The sequence below is a fragment of the Sinocyclocheilus anshuiensis genome, unplaced genomic scaffold, assembly GCF_001515605.1.
Source record: "Sinocyclocheilus anshuiensis isolate Anshui unplaced genomic scaffold, SAMN03320099.WGS_v1.1 scaffold1833, whole genome shotgun sequence".
NCBI classification, from domain to species: domain Eukaryota; kingdom Metazoa; phylum Chordata; class Actinopteri; order Cypriniformes; family Cyprinidae; genus Sinocyclocheilus; species Sinocyclocheilus anshuiensis.
Genome location: NW_015539842.1, coordinates 900,994 through 919,669, shown reverse-complemented (window position 1 = coordinate 919,669; position 18,676 = coordinate 900,994). Strand labels below are relative to the sequence as shown.

At 34.9% G+C, this 18,676-nt stretch overlaps 1 protein-coding gene across 1 annotated transcript in view; it reads right to left on the bottom strand.

The window, feature by feature from the left end:
* sdk2b (sidekick cell adhesion molecule 2b) overlaps positions 1 to 18,676 on the bottom strand; it is a 332,871-nt gene that overhangs the window by 84,353 nt on the left and 229,842 nt on the right. Inside the window, exons 2-4 of the mRNA XM_016480739.1 lie at positions 16,705 to 16,864; positions 3,379 to 3,485; positions 548 to 695 (exon numbers count right to left, since the gene is read on the bottom strand). Of these exons, the coding sequence (XP_016336225.1) occupies positions 548 to 695; positions 3,379 to 3,485; positions 16,705 to 16,864 (415 nt within the window). The remainder of the gene's footprint in view (positions 1 to 547; positions 696 to 3,378; positions 3,486 to 16,704; positions 16,865 to 18,676) is intronic.

Genomic DNA, 18,676 nt, shown 5'->3' with positions numbered 1-18,676 from the left:
ACAGACAGACAGACAGACAGACAGACAGATAGATAGATAGACAGACAGACAGACAGACAGACAAAGAACAAATAATACAACAACTGAAATAACGAACTAAATGATAAATTCGTCCCACACACTTTTTGGGGGCAAACATTACAACGAATGAAACAGACAGACAAACAGAAAAAATGAACGAACGAATGAACGATCAATAGATAAGACTGCAGGACTGTAGATGTTTTTGCTCTGCAGATGTTTAGTGTTTGATTCTGGAAAACAAGTGAGCTTCTCATAACTTATATGGGTTTTTGAGAGCACTCATGCCAGCAAGTCAATAAATGCTCATATGACAACAAACAAACATCTCCACAAGCTCACACACGCATTCAGAAACACACCTGGAGGCAATAAAACACAGTGTGTGTATCTCCGGACTAGATGTATAGTTACAAAGATCCCTCAAAAACAATCATGTAAAATCAGACTGCTTGGAGAATGAAAAAGATAAAGACACGATAAAGGCGGAATAGGAAAAAGAAACCCAACAGATTCACAAACTTACATCCGACTGCTGGGAGGGATTTTGCGTCCGTCTCTGAACCAGGTAACCTGTGGTTGAGGGAAATAGCGAATGCGAGGCGCTGGTATTACGGCTCCTTCTCCTTGGGATATGGCTTGGGCCCGTTCCCCTTCCTCGAAACTTCCCATATCTATAGACAAACACAAAACAAATGGTAAGAGTGAGCAAATTACAAAACACGCATGTGTTAAAACTCTTATATAGTGCATATGTTAGCATTCAGCATTAAACGTCTGTCTAAATACTGACTAATAACTCCACTACAAATACAAACAGACTTTAATTTCTGGTACAAGTGCCTACATCAGTAGATAAAAAAACAGTTGCAGTATTAACGTTTGTCATTTTGCCAGAGACACAGCAGCATTTTCCAGTGTCTTCTAGTGCCTTTCACCATCTGCTTCAGTTGGGCAGTGTTTGACAGACGTGCTCTGACACAGCGCCAGACATCGTCACGGCTGCCGTCGGACTGGGGATGATATGTGCCAGCTAGCTATCGGCCATGACAGTGACCAGAACTGACTCATCCGAACGGACGTTCGCCATGCGTTAAATCGGCAGTCATTCGTATTTACAGCCCTATCTGATTCAGCAGAACGTTGTTGCAGGAACACAGACACGAGTAGCTAACTTCCTGTTTATAACGTCAGTTTATTCCTTCTGGACAATCCCTGAAAAAGGTTCGTAGAGCAACTTTTACTCTCAACTTGTATGTTTTAAAAGGGTAACACACCTAAAAATGAACATTTTGTCATCATTCACTCGCCCTGATGTCATTCCAACCCTGTATTATTATTACTTTCATAAATAACAAAAGAAGGTCTAAAGCAGAATGTCAGAGGAATAATGAAAGTAGTATGGGGTCGGAATGACATGAGGGGGAATAAATGAAAAAACGTTCACTTTTGGATGAACTATTTCTTTTGTTAGCAAGGAAAGTTCGAAACGAACACCATTTCGAGCTGCACGGTGTGGAATGTTTATAACGTCAGTTTATTCCTTCTGGACAATCCCTGAAAAAGGTTCGTAGAGCAACTTTTACTCTCAACTTGTATGTTTTAAAAGGGTAACACACCTAAAAATGAACATTTTGTCATCATTCACTCGCCCTGATGTCATTCCAACCCTGTATTATTATTACTTTCATAAATAACAAAAGAAGGTCTAAAGCAGAATGTCAGAGGAATAATGAAAGTAGTATGGGGTCGGAATGACATGAGGGGGAATAAATGAAAAAACTTTCACTTTTGGATGAACTATTTCTTTTGTTAGCAAGGAAAGTTCGAAACGAACACCATTTCGAGCTGCACGGTCTGGAAGAGATTTCAAAATCAAAGGCAGCATCTTTAATATCAAGAGCATTATTCATCAAAAAAGCTAATTACGGAAACCCACTTAAAAAATAATACAATATCCAGCATGGCAATGTCCTGCCTTTGATATCACAATGCCGTTTCCTGTGTATTGACTCCTGTATTTGATTTCTCTCACTTCATCCTTCAAATGAAACGAAAGGTAATTGGATGTCAATTATTGCACAGGTGCTTGAAAGGGAAATGAGGAAAGAAAATAAGGTCTAAGTACTTCCATCTTGACCAGAAGTGAAGTACCTGCACATATCCTGATATGAAAGGCCATAATAAGAAGCAATGGACCGATACATCAGTCAGTCCAATAACTGGACAACAGTCGGCCATTTTTAGGTTATTAGCATGGGCTGCTAACTGTGAGCACATGGCAGTTCACAGATATGGTAGTTCTAAAATGAAGATGGCTGTGTCAACTGATAATAAAACGGAGTCAATTTTGAGTAAACATTGTTAAAATACACTATTCTTCAAACATTTGAGGTTGGTACAATTATTTAATGTGCTTGAAAGAAGTCTCTTATGCTCACCAAGGCTGCATTTATTTGATCAAAATACAGTAAATCAGTAACAGTTTAAAATTATTGTGTTGAATATATTTTAAAAAGTATTTTATTCCTGTGATGGCAAAGCTGAATTTACAGCATCATTACTCCAGTCTTCAGTGTCACATGATCCTTCAGAAATCATTCTAATATGCTGATTTGCTGCTCAAGAAATAATTCAGATTATTATCAAAGTTAAAAACAGTTGTGCTGCCTATTTTTTTTTTTTGTGGAAACCATGACAGTTTTTCAGGATACAAATAAAGTTAAAATCAAAATGTTTCTAACATAAAAGTCTTTACCATCACTTTTGATTAATTTAATCTTTCCTTGCTGAGAGATAAAAACAAACATACTGAAAGAACTTTACAGCAAATTAGGCTCAAATTTAGCTACGGATCGAACAAGCATCCGCGAGCAGGAAATGAGTAAGGAGTGGAGCGATTACAGACAGGAAGTTGCTGTTGCTTAACTCACATACTCCACCGAAGAGAAATCAAACTTCGATAATGACCGAAAACAGTCGGCGAGAGGTCAGTGGGCAGTGAAACTTGATTCTGGCTTGAAACACCAGAGACTTGCCACTTGGTTCAAGTGCAGCAGCTGTTGCTCATGCTAAACAGATTATAAAACGGAGGAATGAAATTCATTCTGAGAGAGCGAAGTGATTGGTCGACACAACCTCATCAATCTAATGAGGAAGTTAGAGTGGCCCAGCTGTGGCATTGCAGAGGAACTTTTAATGAAACAGAGGTACACCACCTCACCAACAGCTTCCGTTCCTGTCAAACACACACACACACACACACACTAAGGCACAATTTGACCGTCTGGTAACAATCACACATGGACAAACAAACATAGAAATCCGAAGTGGTTGAGAGTTACTATGGTTACTCACATGCCACTTGTACTTCGGTTCTCCTCTGTAACAACGCTCCGACTCTGTTCCTCACAATACACCGATAGAAGCCAGCATGCGATCTGTCCAGAGATGGTATCAAATACCTGTGAGAGATAAAACATTGCAGGTTTACTCTTAAAACCACAATAATGACTATGCATGAAGCATGATGTAATGCCCAGCTGTCAGAGTGCCTTTCATTAGCGATGAAATATATGTATATAATAAATGTATATTTACATGCACATTGTACATATGTACAAATGACTCTCATTCATTCTGTCACCGCCGTCCTTCTCAAAGCGAACATCTCTGTAATCTGTCAAAACCGTCAGGCTCTCACACACACTTTTCATTTCAACGTATGCTCCTTATCTTTTATGAAGCACTCCTGGGAGAATATAAATACAGCTATAAAGTATAGATTTTTTTCTATATTCCCATCTCATTGTAATGACCTTGAATTCTTCAGCTTCAATGCCGAATGTAAATGTGTTTGTATTATCAGCTTCCCCTCAGTAGGTGGCGCTCTAACATACACAATGACTGTGGAAGTAAAAAAAAATAAAAAAATGTCACAGGTTTTAGTGAGGCCTACAAGTGAATAAATAAGCAAGTACCAATAGTTTTACATTCCTATTCCGGGACCCTCATTATTTTTATTGAAGCCAATATGGCAGAAAACCAACTAAGAACCACAGAACCAATTTGCTTTTCAACTATGAAATACTGAATTACACAAAATATGAATTTGATTATAACACTAAATCACTGATAAAACTCACAGCAATGAATTTCTGCCTTTATAAACGACACAGCAAAAAAATAAAAAATAAATAAATAAAACTCTTTAAAAAGGATCAGGTACAGTAAGATGTATTTATTTATTTATTTATTTAAAGAAATGAATTTATTCAGCAAGGGCACCAACTGTTCAAAAGTGACACTAAAAATTTTACATTATTAAAAATAATTTATTTTTAAATACATTATCTTCTGAACTTTATATTCATCAAAAAAAAAATAAATCCACAAAACATTTAAACATCACAAATGTTTCCAGCTTTTACAATAATAAGAAATGATCCTTGAGCAGCAAATCCGCATGTTAGAATTATTTCTAAAGGATCACGTGACACTGAAAACAGAATTAATGGCTGCTGAAAATTCAGTTTTACAATCACAGGAATACATTTTAATTTTTCATTATTTTTTACTGTACTTCTTACTAATAATATTTCTATATAGGGTTACACTTTATTTTAAAGTGTCCTTGTTACAGTGTAAGTATTTAATGCAGGATCTAGAAAAAATCTGATTGTGATTAAACCAGAAAAATGTAAAATAAATGAACAAAAGCAATTTTTAAAATTTGGGCTCCTAAACATTAGATCCCTCTCACCCAAAGCAGTTATTGTAAATGAAATGATCCAAGATAATAGTTTTGATGTACTCTGCTTGACTGAAACCTGGCTAAAACCAAATGATTATATTGGTCTAAATGAGTCTACTCCACCAAGCTACTGTTATAAGCATGAGCCCCGTCAGACTGGTCGTGGCGGCGGTGTTGCAACGATATATAGTGATATTCTCAATGTTACTCAGAAGACAGGATACAGGTTTAACTCATTCGAAATACTTATGCTTAATGTTACACTGTCAGATATGCAAAAGAAATCTATCGTATCTCTTGCTTAAAAGTATTCATTTAAGTACTGAGGAATATGAATTAACTACACATACTGTACTTACTATATGGTTAGGGTTAGGATTAGGGTTTGTCTTAGGGTTACTTGCATGTAATTATGCATAATATATTGTTATTTTAATAGTAAGTACATGTAACGTGTAACAAGGACACCTTAAAATAAAGTGTTACCCTATATAGTTATGTAATTGGCTTAAAAATGTCAAAATGGCACATTTCAAAACTGAATGCTAGCGTGCAGCTTTTCTCTTTTGAGTGAGTGAGTGACGTGGCATGTGGCCAAGTATGGTGACCCATACTTGGAATTAGTGCTCTGCATTTAACCCATCCTTAGTGCACACACACAGCAGTCCTCAGTCGTGGTATTGAAGGTGGGAGAGAGCGCTGTACATTCACTCCCCCCACCTACAATCCCTGCCGGTACGAGACTCGAACCAACAACCTTTGGGTTACGAGTCCGACTCTCTAACCATTAGGCCACGACTTCCCCTTTTTTTTGTATACACCAGCTAAAACTTCATTACTTTAATTTACCTCTTATTGTGAAGTGGATGAAATCGGATCATCTTCCAGACCATTTTAATTTAGTCAAACCACATTTTCTCTCAGCCCGACTGACCTGAACTCAAATTAAAATGACCTGAAGGCCCATGGGCCACACATTACCGAGCCAGAACGCTCTCCAGCCTCATGGATCAATGATGCAGAGAGATAAAAGAATGAAACTGCACAGAAATGAGCAGGATAGAGGGAAGGAATGCGAGAGGGAGAGGGAGATGAGGAAGACACTCTGCGTTTCGATCTAGATGCTTTAAAAAACCATTGACCTCAGATGGCAATCAATACAAACAATGGAGTAGAGACAGTAAAGAGATCTGTCCAGACACACAGAATGAGACTGAGAGAGAGAAGGAGAGAAAGATAATGAGAGCAAAGAGAGAACATAATGCGAAGAATAAGAAACAAGAAAAAGTCAATAAAAAAAAGATGAGGATGATAGAGAGATGGGCACAGAAACACATGCAAAAAAATGACAAGAAGAGGACAGTGATTGATTAGCCAGAAGCTGTTAGAAGGTCAGCTGTGTGGCTATTCAGTCAAGACGTCACCATTATCTGCCACTCAAACTACTGCTGTCTGAAATAGCTTTTTACTTCCAATATTGTGCCATTTTGTAGCATTAGAGTTTAACAATTTAATTTCCATTGTACAGTATTTTTCCCCCCAATTATACACTCTGATTTAAGCAGATTTAGGCAGACCAACTATGACAATAAATGGGAGAAATTGCAAACCTAAATAATAATATGGTGGAGATATGGAATGAAAATGGAATAGACAAATAGACTTTAAATAGACAAACCAGCTTTCGATAAAAATTAGAAGTGAACGGATATTAAATAGAAGCTGTACTGTACTGGCCACATACTAATATACTATATAATACAAATATTCTATAAAATATTTATATATTTATAATTATTTTATATACACAATTATATTTTATATAATTATATGTATACATTTATAATGTATAATTAAACATATTATAAATATATGTATATTATTATAAAACTAATATTATTAAAATGAACATATTTACAAATGTATGTATATAATGTTTATATAATAAATATATTTATATATGATATAAATTATATGAACATAAATATATACATGTAAATACATGTAAATATTTTCTAAATATATGCTGTATGCTAATGTATTTTTATATACATTATAAATATACACAATACACACATATATTATGTAAACAAAAAAACTTTTATTTTAGATGCGATTAATCGCGATTAATCGTTTGACAGCACTAATATATATATATATATGAATTTTATTATACCTTTTTAAATATTGACAATATTAACATAACTGCTTCACTGATCTCTTTTTTATGAAATTATAAAAAAGATCATATAAATTTCAGTCGTTCAGACACTTTATTCTTCATTACTATCCTTAGATTCTTACTTGAAGCACTTCAAAACATACCAAATTAACTTTAAGCCAGAAACTTCAAACACGGTCATCTCAAAAAGGCAAGTAATTGTCTGAATGAAAGGCATTTTAAAATAATCAATACATCCAGTCAGAAAAATGAGCATCACATACATTGACCAAAAACAAGCACCATATACAGATCTCAGATATATAGAAGAGCTGTTCGTGGCTATTATCTGGTCCCACACTGACTCCACACCTGTAGTTTAACCTACCGCTAGCCGTGAGAGACTAAGATTGTGTGGGTGTGGAGGAAAACGCCTGCAGTGGTGAAATAGAGTGATAGGGCTTGAATGACGGGCGTCTTGTTAGAAGTCAAGAGTTGAGGAGAGCTGTTATTAACAGACTATAATGAAGTATCAAACAATATTAGCGATGAGGTTAGCGGGTTGCAGATCCTGCCAGGCGTGGTAAATTGCTTCTTGTGTGAAGTATATTAGCGCTAATGGACTAATTAGGAAGTTTGGGGGGCTGGTGGGGGGTATACTTTTTAGTTTGATAGTGAGACGAAGCTTCACACATGCCCTGAAACATTTGGCTGCCGTCACCCCAGCAAGCTGAAAATGCTACATGCAGCTCAACTCTAGATAAAGAGAGAAGACTATGTTCTGATTATATATAGACTACACACACTAACGTTCAAAAGTATTGGGGTCGGTAAGATTTCTTTAATGTTTATGAAAGAACTCTATTATGCTCACAAAAGCTGCATTAATTAAATAAAAAATACAGTAAAACAGTAATATTCAGAAATTTTGCATATTAATAAATTTTGTATTTTAACCTATTTTAAAAAGTTATTTATTTCTGTGATGGCAAATGTGAATTTTCAGCAGCATATATATATATATATACATACACGCATACATCCACACACACACACTTTTTGTCTGGATCCATTGATTTATTCTATTGAAAATCTATTTATTCAAAAAATACTTTTACTTGAATATACCTTTTTGTGATGTGCATGTTTCTATTAAAATTAATTTGGTATGTTTTACAGGGCATAAAGTAAAAATTGAAGGTTAATGAAGAAAAAGAAAATGTCACAAAAAGGCTGAATTTATATGGTCTGTCTATTATATTTAGAAATCACTAGTTGTTAATTTGTTATCACTAGTTTTATTTTGATTTCCTGAGTCCGCTATTAGCATATAGCCCCTTAGCATCGTCAGCGTGGTGGCCGCTAATCTCGCTTACATTGCTAATACTCTATTCACACACATTACCATTGTTTTACTCACTGTTACTTGCTTTAATGGCGGATGTGTGTCTACATTTGAGTGCACCCAGATGTCCTTCACTCCGGCGCCGGGACACCACGGACCCTGGGTGCACCCGCAGCGGAAGACACGAGCCAGGCCCCGGGTGATGACCTCTCCCCTTCTGCCACCTCTGGTCTTCGCGGCAGACGAAGACACTGAAGAGGGACTTCAGGAGCCTGATCGAGACGGTGTGCAGCACATCGCCCACGACGATGATCACCGTGTCAGGACCGCTTCCCACGTATTGACGAGGATACGAAAGGCTCAGTAGACTTTTTGCTTTAAATTAATGGTTATTGTCATGGTGTAAAGAACAGAAACTGCTCTTTGTTAATAATAAATTATATTTTTAACTGACTATTACTAAAAATATTTCATAAATTTAAATTAAAATTTCAATGTAACTTTTTTAAACATATGATACAAATGTAAAACATTGTTTATAATAAATAACGTATTATAATAAATGTAATACATTTAATTATCATAAAGTAAAAGTTATTATTATACTTATTAATTTATAATAATTATTTGCTCTCTCTCTCTCTCTCTATATATATTTTTTTTGTTTTTGTTTTTTCTATTAATATATTCATTATATGTATAAAACTATTACTTTATTATTATACATTTACTTTGATATTATATTTCATGTCAAATATTTATAACCCTTTAAAGAAAGACCTGCTGTAAGCTATAAGGTTTTCAATTAACTACATTACCCATGATTTTGCAAAAAAATCTTATATATATATTTTATTTATTTTTTTTCTATTAATATATTCATTATATGTATAAAACTATTACTTTATTATTATACATTTACTTTGATATTATATTTCATGTCAAATATTTATAACCCTTTAAAGAAAGACCTGCTGTAAGCTATAAGGTTTTCAATTAACTACATTACCCATGATTTTGCAAAAAACACCAGTCAGAAAATGGAAGTAAAAATACTATAGCGACCATCCAGTCAACCTTCCTATGCTCTCAACCTACTTAAATATATTATACATAGATATTTGGCAATAAACATAATGTATTGTTTTTCTATATAGTTTTATATTTAGAGAGAGTGAGCTGACACTGTTGGGCTCTATTATAATTCTGTATCCCGTTTGCTACCGCAATTCAAATTCTGTCCAAATTGAGCTGTTGAATTTTAAAACCCGTTCTCAATACAATTCTGAATGGTGCACAACCCTGGCATGAACTGCATACTTATGAACATATTCAACAATGTCTGTAAGGTCAGACTGCAACAGTTCCATTGGGAGGTTACTGGAAACCAGATTACGGATGCACTCATGCATACACAGATATAACACCAGACGCACACACACACACACACACACACACACACACACACTCACAGTTACACTAAAAGAATGCTGGGTGGATGTCTCATATTTCAGGTGCAGAAAAGAAGCCATTAGCATTGTCTGGACTGAAAGCTTTTCTCAGTAAGTGTGCTGGTATTGGGTCACAGATATCCAGAAGGCGTCACAACAGACCACGCTAAACCACATTTTGCTATAAGTTTGATTGCATCATATAATAATTGCTATTAATAGTGTTCATCGTCTGTTTGATTACGTCTTTAATTGATTTTTCCGTAAATTTCTGCCATATGTACATTAACTGACAGTCACCACTACTAAGCTACCACTAAATATTGTAGAAACTTAATTTGCTGTAAAGTTGCTTTGCAACGATTTGTATCATGACAAGCGCTATACAAATAAACTTGAATTGATTTGAATTGAATAATTCCATAAAAAAACGATTAGTGAAGCAGTAAAGCAGTAATTTTTTCTTATTAATATTTATTTGTATATTATATTCATTCACAATAATGTATGTGTCTGTGTATATACACAAACAAATATAATATTTAAATTAATATAATTCATACTTAAAACCTCATTCCTATGAAAAACTGTGCAGAAATCAATTAAGTTTAATTAAGTTTATTTTTGCCAGACTACGTGAAGTCCTGAGGTGGTGTGCAATGACTTGTGGATAAATTTCCCTCATCGCTCTCTGTAAAGCTATATATGGGTTTACACTTGTCTAAACTAGAGTCTCACTTTAAAGGGCCAAATACCCTGTTACGTTGACTTCCCAGGGCACTATAAGCCAAATGGACGTACCCATATTCTAACAGGTGGTGCTATGACTCTGAGTTTAACCTTGCAGAATTTTGTGATGGATAAAATTCCGCCACGAGTGGCATATATTCAGGGTGACTTCCTCTCTATCTTCCTCTCTCCCGTTCCTTCTTTCTCTAATGAATATAATTAACCTTTAAAGGGCTGTGAGCTTGTGCAGCAGGTTGAGAGAGTCAGTAGGGGCCGGGGCTTCAGACATTGATTGATTGATGTTCCAGCCAACAGAGCGCAATGTCAGGTCCCTTTAATTAGCCTTCCGTTAACGGAGAAGAGAAAGGAGCGAGAAAGCACGGGAGCAAAAAGTAGCAGATGAAGTTCAAACGCCCCTGACTGAGCCGGCTGACAAACAGACACCCATCTGGGCTGATGTTGCCTTGGAAACCCATCGCTGTTGGATGAAGTGGTGGTCTGCCTCACCATGACTTTAACCTATTCCAGGAAACAATTCAGCAACTCCTCAAAGATAACAAAGAAAACATTTCCATGAAAATAACTTGAGCATTGATAGTTTGGTTCAATAGCCTGACTCCTGCCCACAGAATGTTATTTATGCTCACAAACATGCTTATACAATGCTATGTGGACTTAAATAATTAAAGAGACTATCACTAGCCAGCATTTCTATAGGTCTTGAGATTTTCTGACTGCCTTTATTGAATTAAATACATTTACATCAGGGAATCGATGATGTTGTAAGACCCCTGGAGAGGTTAAAGAACCACACATCAATAGGGAAATACTGAAAAGGCTTGAATGTATACAGCATAACTAACGCTCAAATGCTTTATTTGAGTACTGGCTGGTCTTACCATGGTACAATTTATTAGTAATTTATTAGAAATATTACATTTACATTTAGTCATTTAGCAGACGCTTTTATCCAAAGTGACTTACAAATGAGGACAATGGAAGCAATCAAAACTATCAAAAGAGCAATGATATGCAAGTGCTATAACAAGCCTCAGTTAGCTTAACGCAGTACATATAGCAAGGTTTTTTTTTTTTATTCTTCAGGATAGAATAGAAAAAGAATAGAGGTTGCCTTGTGTTGGAGGCCTTTTTTGCTTTTGATAATTGTATAATAAATAAAAAGAAAACAAATAGATAGAATACAAAAAGATTAGAAAATCTAGTGTTAGTTTTTTATAAATAGAATTAGAATAGAGAGTGCTCTTTATAATATAATATAATATAATATAATATAATATAATTGCTGGTATTGGGTCACAGATATCCAGAAGGCGTCACAACAGACCACGCTAATGTTTACATGATTAAAGAAAACAACAGAACGCTTCTTCTGCTCCAGTGCCGTCTTTGACATCACGTGGTTTCAGGCAAGAAGAATGAAAGGAAGAAAGCAGGTCTTTTTGTACAGGCCTATGCTGCAGGTGATTCAATTTGCTGGGAGCGAAACGCAACATCGGCTCAGCCTGCAGGCGCAGTTACGGGAAGAACTGATAACATCTGCTGCCTATAGAATAATCAGTGCATATAGTTGATGAATGGCAAAGCCTTTCAGTAACCAAACAACAGCGGTACTTGCTGTTATGGTGACACTAATAGCAGGGATGTTGAAACAAGAAAAGGATGTTTGCTTATATAAGAAGCAAAGAGAGTTTTTATGGGCATACTAGCGAAGCACTGTTTATTTCAGTTGAGTTTCATTGAATGAACAAAATAAAAAAACATTGTGGTATTTTTCAGTCAAACAGATCTGGAACAAGGGTGAGTAAATGATGAAAGAACTTTTGTTTTGGGTGACCTATATCTACAAATGAACAGTCCATCCAAAAATAAAAACTGGAATGTATTCATTCTCGGGCCATCGAAGGTGTAGATGAGTTTGTTTCTTCATCAGAACAGGTTTGGGGGATTTTCATTACATCACTTGCTCTTCATTTGATCCTCTGGAGTCAAGTCAGAATGGAGTCATTCTGGGGTGCCGTCAGAATGAGAGTTAAAACAGCTGATAAAAACATCAACAATCCTCAAGTAATCTACAGACTCCAGTTCATCAATGAACATCTCATAAAGAGAAAAAAGCTGCATGTTTGTAAGTGGTTTGTAAATGGTTTTGTCAGCTGTTTGGACTAACATTCTGACGGCACCCATTCACTGCAGAGGATCCATTGGTGAGCAAGTGATGTAATGCTAAATTTCTCTAAATCTTTTCCGATGAACAAACTTAGAAGAAGAAACAAACTTATCTGTATCTTGGATAGTCTGAGGGTGAGTGAAATTTCAGCAAATTTCATAATAAATAATATCATTAGATTGGCATTGGCTGTTCACAGTCTTAAATTCATATTTATTTGTATGAGTTTCAAATTTCCAAAACATGCACTCCTAAAATCAATGTTCCATGTGACTACAGAACTGTGATACAAACCAAACTGTGAGAAAATTTTGCACCCCTCATTTTTTTTTTGCTTATCTCTTTCCTCAGCAGACAATATTTTCCCAAAATATCTTCTAAAGCGTGTAAATATTGTGTTGGCATGTATCGCCACAGGAAGATAAGAGTGTAAATGGAGTGAAAAACCAAAACATGTATGGCATAGCAGTATTTTATAGGATCTTTCTGTGAGAATGCTCAGTGGGAACTCGTCGCTGCCATCCTCCAGACAAGGCAAATTATTGCACTGAACTCTAGTTAATTCGTGCAGATCCGGCATGAAATTGTCCCTGTTAATGTGAAAATATGGTCTGAGAGTCAGCCGTGAGAGAAACTTGTTTACTGTGATTTCAGCACAAGGAATAGAAACCAGAGAGTGCAAACTGGAGAGAAGAACCAAATGATAAAAGAATGAAAAATAGTGAGGATGGCCTTAAAACATTTCTGCAGGACATTCATCTGAAATGCTAGGTTGCTCTTTTCTGCTTTGTCTTTCGGAACAATTAAAAACATTAGTTGCACTCTTCTGTGCACATCCAAATGACTGTCCTTTTATTATGATTTGAATGGTGGAAATTATTGAAGAGGCAAAACCATTAGTCAATAACATCTTACATTTTGATCTTGACTTTTGAATTTAAACTGAATTTAAACTGAATTTACACAACATTTTTGTTTTGTTTTTTAAAGAAGATTCTAATGCTCACCAAAGTTGCATTTATTTGGTAAAAAAAAAAAAAGGACAGTAAAAATGTTTAAAAGCGCTATATAAATAAAGGTGACTTGACTTGACTTGACTTAAAAATACTAATATTATGAAATAGTAATAGTTTTCTATGTTAATATATTTTAAATTAATTTTTAGTCCAGGCAGGCTGATGTCATTAGCGCCACAGTAGCAGAGTCAGCTGAGCTGGCATTAGAGAACAACACTACTGCCAGACAACAATTGATTGAGCTCATTTGGGAAAGTCTCCTTTGCGTATGAGAGAAAGGAAAGGTCATTGTGAGAGCTGGGATGCTTTTAAATGACGATTCATCACTCTTTCTATTTGCATAGAAGAGCATCCATGGCCAAATTACCATTCGGCTTTGCTGACCTTGCCACTTTCACATGCCTTCACATGTCATAGGGGAGGACGCCAATGACACTGGAGACGTCCCATACAAACACAAGTTTGTACAAACACCTGAAAACTGGGTTTCAGTTGGGTTTCTTATGTATTATAGTAGCAAGTCTTAGTCCTGATCAGCGATACTGACCTTTGATTATCTCTTTGACCTCTAGATGTGTCTGATTGCATAACATTGTGTCCAAACCAAGCATAAGAAGAAGAGACACTACATTTTGTGTACAACATCAAATAAAATTAAATAAAGAAAATATAAAAAAAATAAAATAAAATAAGATGATAAAATAATAAATCATTTTATAAAAATAAATAAAATATAAAAAAAATAAGATGATAAAATAAGTTAATAAATAAATTCTATAAAAATAAATAAATAAAATAAAAATAACTTTTTGTGTTCATGTATCACTTTATGCATACAAATACACAGTAAGAAGTCAGAGAATGTTGTACAATTATTATATACAGATATTTTGAGATTGAACCATGTTTATATGCATATCATTTTGCAATTAAGGTCCACATTCTGAATACTTAATGCTGTTATATTCTGGATATGCTGCATGCTATTTGTTTATTTTCTTTTATTATTTAGAATTCATTTTTAGTAATTATGTTCTGTAATTTAGTCAAATCATTAATTCACAGCATTCCAGAGTGAAATGAAATGGAAAATTTTTATAGGAGGTTTTTATTTTTCATTTGGATATCGATTTATTTGCGTTTCCTTTCATGTTCATACGTTTTGATAGTTTGATTTTTCACAACTTTCTGTGTCTCAAAGCACTTGTTAATAATTTGTCAAAACTCTCGGTCTCAAAGCGCTTGTAATTAATTTGTTTGGCAACAATTAGATTACGGTTTGCATACAGGGATAATTTGTCTAAAATGAAAATTCTGCCATGATTTACTCACTCTTATGTCATTCCAAATCTGTATGACTTTCTTATGTGGAACACGAAAGAAGATATTTTGAAGAGTGCTGGGGTCCAAACAATATTGGATCCCTTTGACTTTCATGGATAGAAAAACAAATTCCTTCTTTTATGTTCCACAGAAGAAAAAGAAAGTCATTTTATTTTTGAGTGAATCCCTTTAACCTGAATATGCATGTGCATAGTGATTATTAGAAAGAGATCAACTGTAACTGGATTTTAGCAATAATAAGGTAAACATGAGAAGAGATGGAGTAGATGGGAAGCCTCAGAACAGCACAGTGACCAGCACACCATCTGTACCCCGTCCTGTCCCTCGCTCTAATCAGCCAGTTTTATCTTTTTAATTAAAACTCCATTCACCACAGCTCCAGAGTTTACATTATATTCTGAGGATAGTTAATTAAAAAAAGTCTGAATTGGATGACCTGAGCACATCTGATGGCAGATACAATCGTCTTTAAAAGTGAATTCCTGCTTTTCAACACCGAATAATTATTCCTTTGAATCTTTGCCTCACAAAATAAAGACGGAACAATTTATGTGTCATCACATTCCTGCTGTTCTAATCACAAGTACTACTATAATAATTATAACCTAATAAAACCACTGTTTTTGTCTATATAAGTCAATGGGGTCCAAAACAACACTGGACTTCCATTGTATGGACAAAACAAACAAAGACATTTTTCTAAATAACATCTTTTGTGTTCTGTTGAAGAAAGATAGACATACATATCTGGAATGACATGAGGGTGAATTATCAATTTAAGTAAACTGAAAATAAAATCTTATTTTCTTTAAATATTTTCTTTATTCTCAACAGGAATCAATTGGTATGATTTGACTTTGCCTGGGTTATTTTATAATTTATATTTGTCTTAGTATTACTACTGCATATATGAAGGTGTGAAAGAGACCAAAATACATCAAAAGCTAAACTCAGAAGTTTTAGTAAAAATAAAAAAAAGAATAAAATCAATATAAAAAAATAAGTAAATAAACAACAACAACAACAACAACAACAAACAAATATATAAGTAACATAGCATATTTAGAAATAAAATAATATTTTATTATTTTAAAACATAAAATATGAATCCTTATTTATGAATACTGAAATATTTTTATTCAAATGTATTAAATTGTCATTAATGATATTATGTTACCAGTTACATCTATTAAATGCAGTTTATTCATTTACAATTAAATTCTAACATTTTGTTCAGTTCTGTGTGACTTCTGCTGCCAACTTTTTTTGTAATAGATTACAGAATGCTAAACAAGACTACACTTTAAAACCTTAAACATGATAAAAACATAGTAACATTTATCATGTAATATTTATTTTGGTACACAAAAGGTGTTTTCTATGTATAGGCCTACGCTGTTATCAATTGTTTATAGGTTTCAGCATCTATCCGAACATAAAAAATGTGCGTTTTATACAAGTAAATGTTACGCACTAATACATACGTATAAGCAACGAAAACCGGCTGGCTAAACCAAATCCACGTTTCTGTCAACGTAAAGTGCATGGGTTTCCAAGTGTAGACAGTTCTGATTATAATGGAAGTGATCTGGTTCTGATGCATCGCATGTTAGAAAACGATACACATTTACACAAAAAAGAATCCCTGCTAGACTGCTAGTAAATCAGTTTTACGCATGCATGAAAACACACTGACCTGTACTCCAGCGAGAACCGCGTGATCTCTGTGTCGTTGTGGATCCATTTAAACTCCAAAGGCCAGCTCCCCTCGGCCATACAGGTCAGAACCAACCGGTTCCTCTCCAGGTGCAACTGACTCGGTACAGGCTCTGTTTTAAAGTATGGAGGAACGTCATCTGCAGGAAGATGCAAAGAAAGAGAGAGAATGTAAGAAAGTGGGAATTGCTTCTGAGGGAAAACACTGTTTGACCTGCAGCAGGTAAACATGACCAGCTAATGCTTACAGACACTTGCTTTATCGTGCCCTCAGCCAGCTGCTGGTATTTGCACATAGAATTTTAAACATGGCCTGTTGTCTTGTGAGAAGTTTAATAAAGCAAAAGCACTCCAGACTGAATATGAATATACAATAAAATTTCTAGCAAATTGTATTGCTAGAAAGTAGAATAAAACACAATAAATGGATGAATAATAAATATATTTTGCATATTCAAAATAAAGATTTAAAATTTAAATTTAAACACAAAAATATGTATTTATTTATTTATTTATTTAATACAGTTTAAGTGAAACATTTTGGGTGGTGCTTTCTTCAGATTTTAGCAGAACCACTCATATTAATTCTGTGTAAGCTCATTTCATAACACACAGCACAGTCACGTCCGGTCTTTTAAAGTGGGTCCATGCACTCAATCACGTCTAAGAGTATTTGTTTCTCTTTTTTACATAAGCACATAACAATTTTTTGTTATGTGCTGTTATGTCCATTTGCGAAGTCTGTGATGTGCTGCCCATGCCTTACTGCAATTGTCCCTTGTGGGATTAATAAAGTAGTAAACTAAACTAAACTGAACTCTAATGGAAAGATGCTGGGAGCAGATGGAGCTGATATCCCATTCCTGTAGGAGCACGAATATCAGGAGAGCTACTCCAACAGATAGCCTGGTTACTTTCGACACGCAGAACCAGCGAATTACAATTTCGATTCTGATCCTAATCATCGGTGTAAATATAGACCAAATTAATTGAACGGTTGGATAATACAATTATAAGACTGAATGATAATCAAGCATTAAAATTAAACTGTCAAAATGATCTATTAGGCAGACGGTTTGTGGTATCTCTCTGGTTTCACTAAACCAAGTTTTAGCTCCTCGATTGAGAACAAAAGCAATAGAGAAGTGAATACAGATTTTGCATATCTCCATTATGTTCCTCACTGTTGAGTAAATATGTATGAATGGATACAGATGTACAGTTGTTAGATAGATAGATGGATGGATGGATGGATGCAGGGGCGTAGATTACGCGGGGGACGTGTCCCCCCACACTTTTAATATCACATAAATTCGTCCCCTGCACTTTTTCGGGCAAGTGTGTTCGCATTTCATTGAACTCAAACCCAACCTGGATGACCTACCACTGTATCCATGATTTTTATCATTTGCTTCTTGACTAATAATTTGATTAGCAATAGTTTAGACATTTCTACACAAAATGTGATTAAAAAGGCACAATAATGTTTATATTTGTAAGTTGCAACTCAATGAATATTGTGTATATTACTATATTATATTATACTATATATATATATATATATATATATATAAAACATTTATGTCCCCCTCACTTCTGAAATTATGGCTACACCCCTGGATGGATGGATGTGAAACAGGTCATACTAGACCCAAGCACACACAGATTAGCCAAAAAAGTGTGCATACTTCGAAAATCCATTGCAAATATTCTGGCATCTGTGCATTTTGAGACAGGCCCACTATTTCACACGTACTATGATTCAGGACGCATTAATCCTAATCTTGCATACTATTAAGGTTGGATAGCATGTATATTCACAAAGTTTTATGAAAATGAGGTGGAAGAGAATTCTTCTGCACTTGAGGTGTTTCCCTCAGTGCTTTCCCTGCTGCCTATCCTCTATTCACATATATATGTATATTTCATACAGTCTGTGAAGCCTGAGGGAA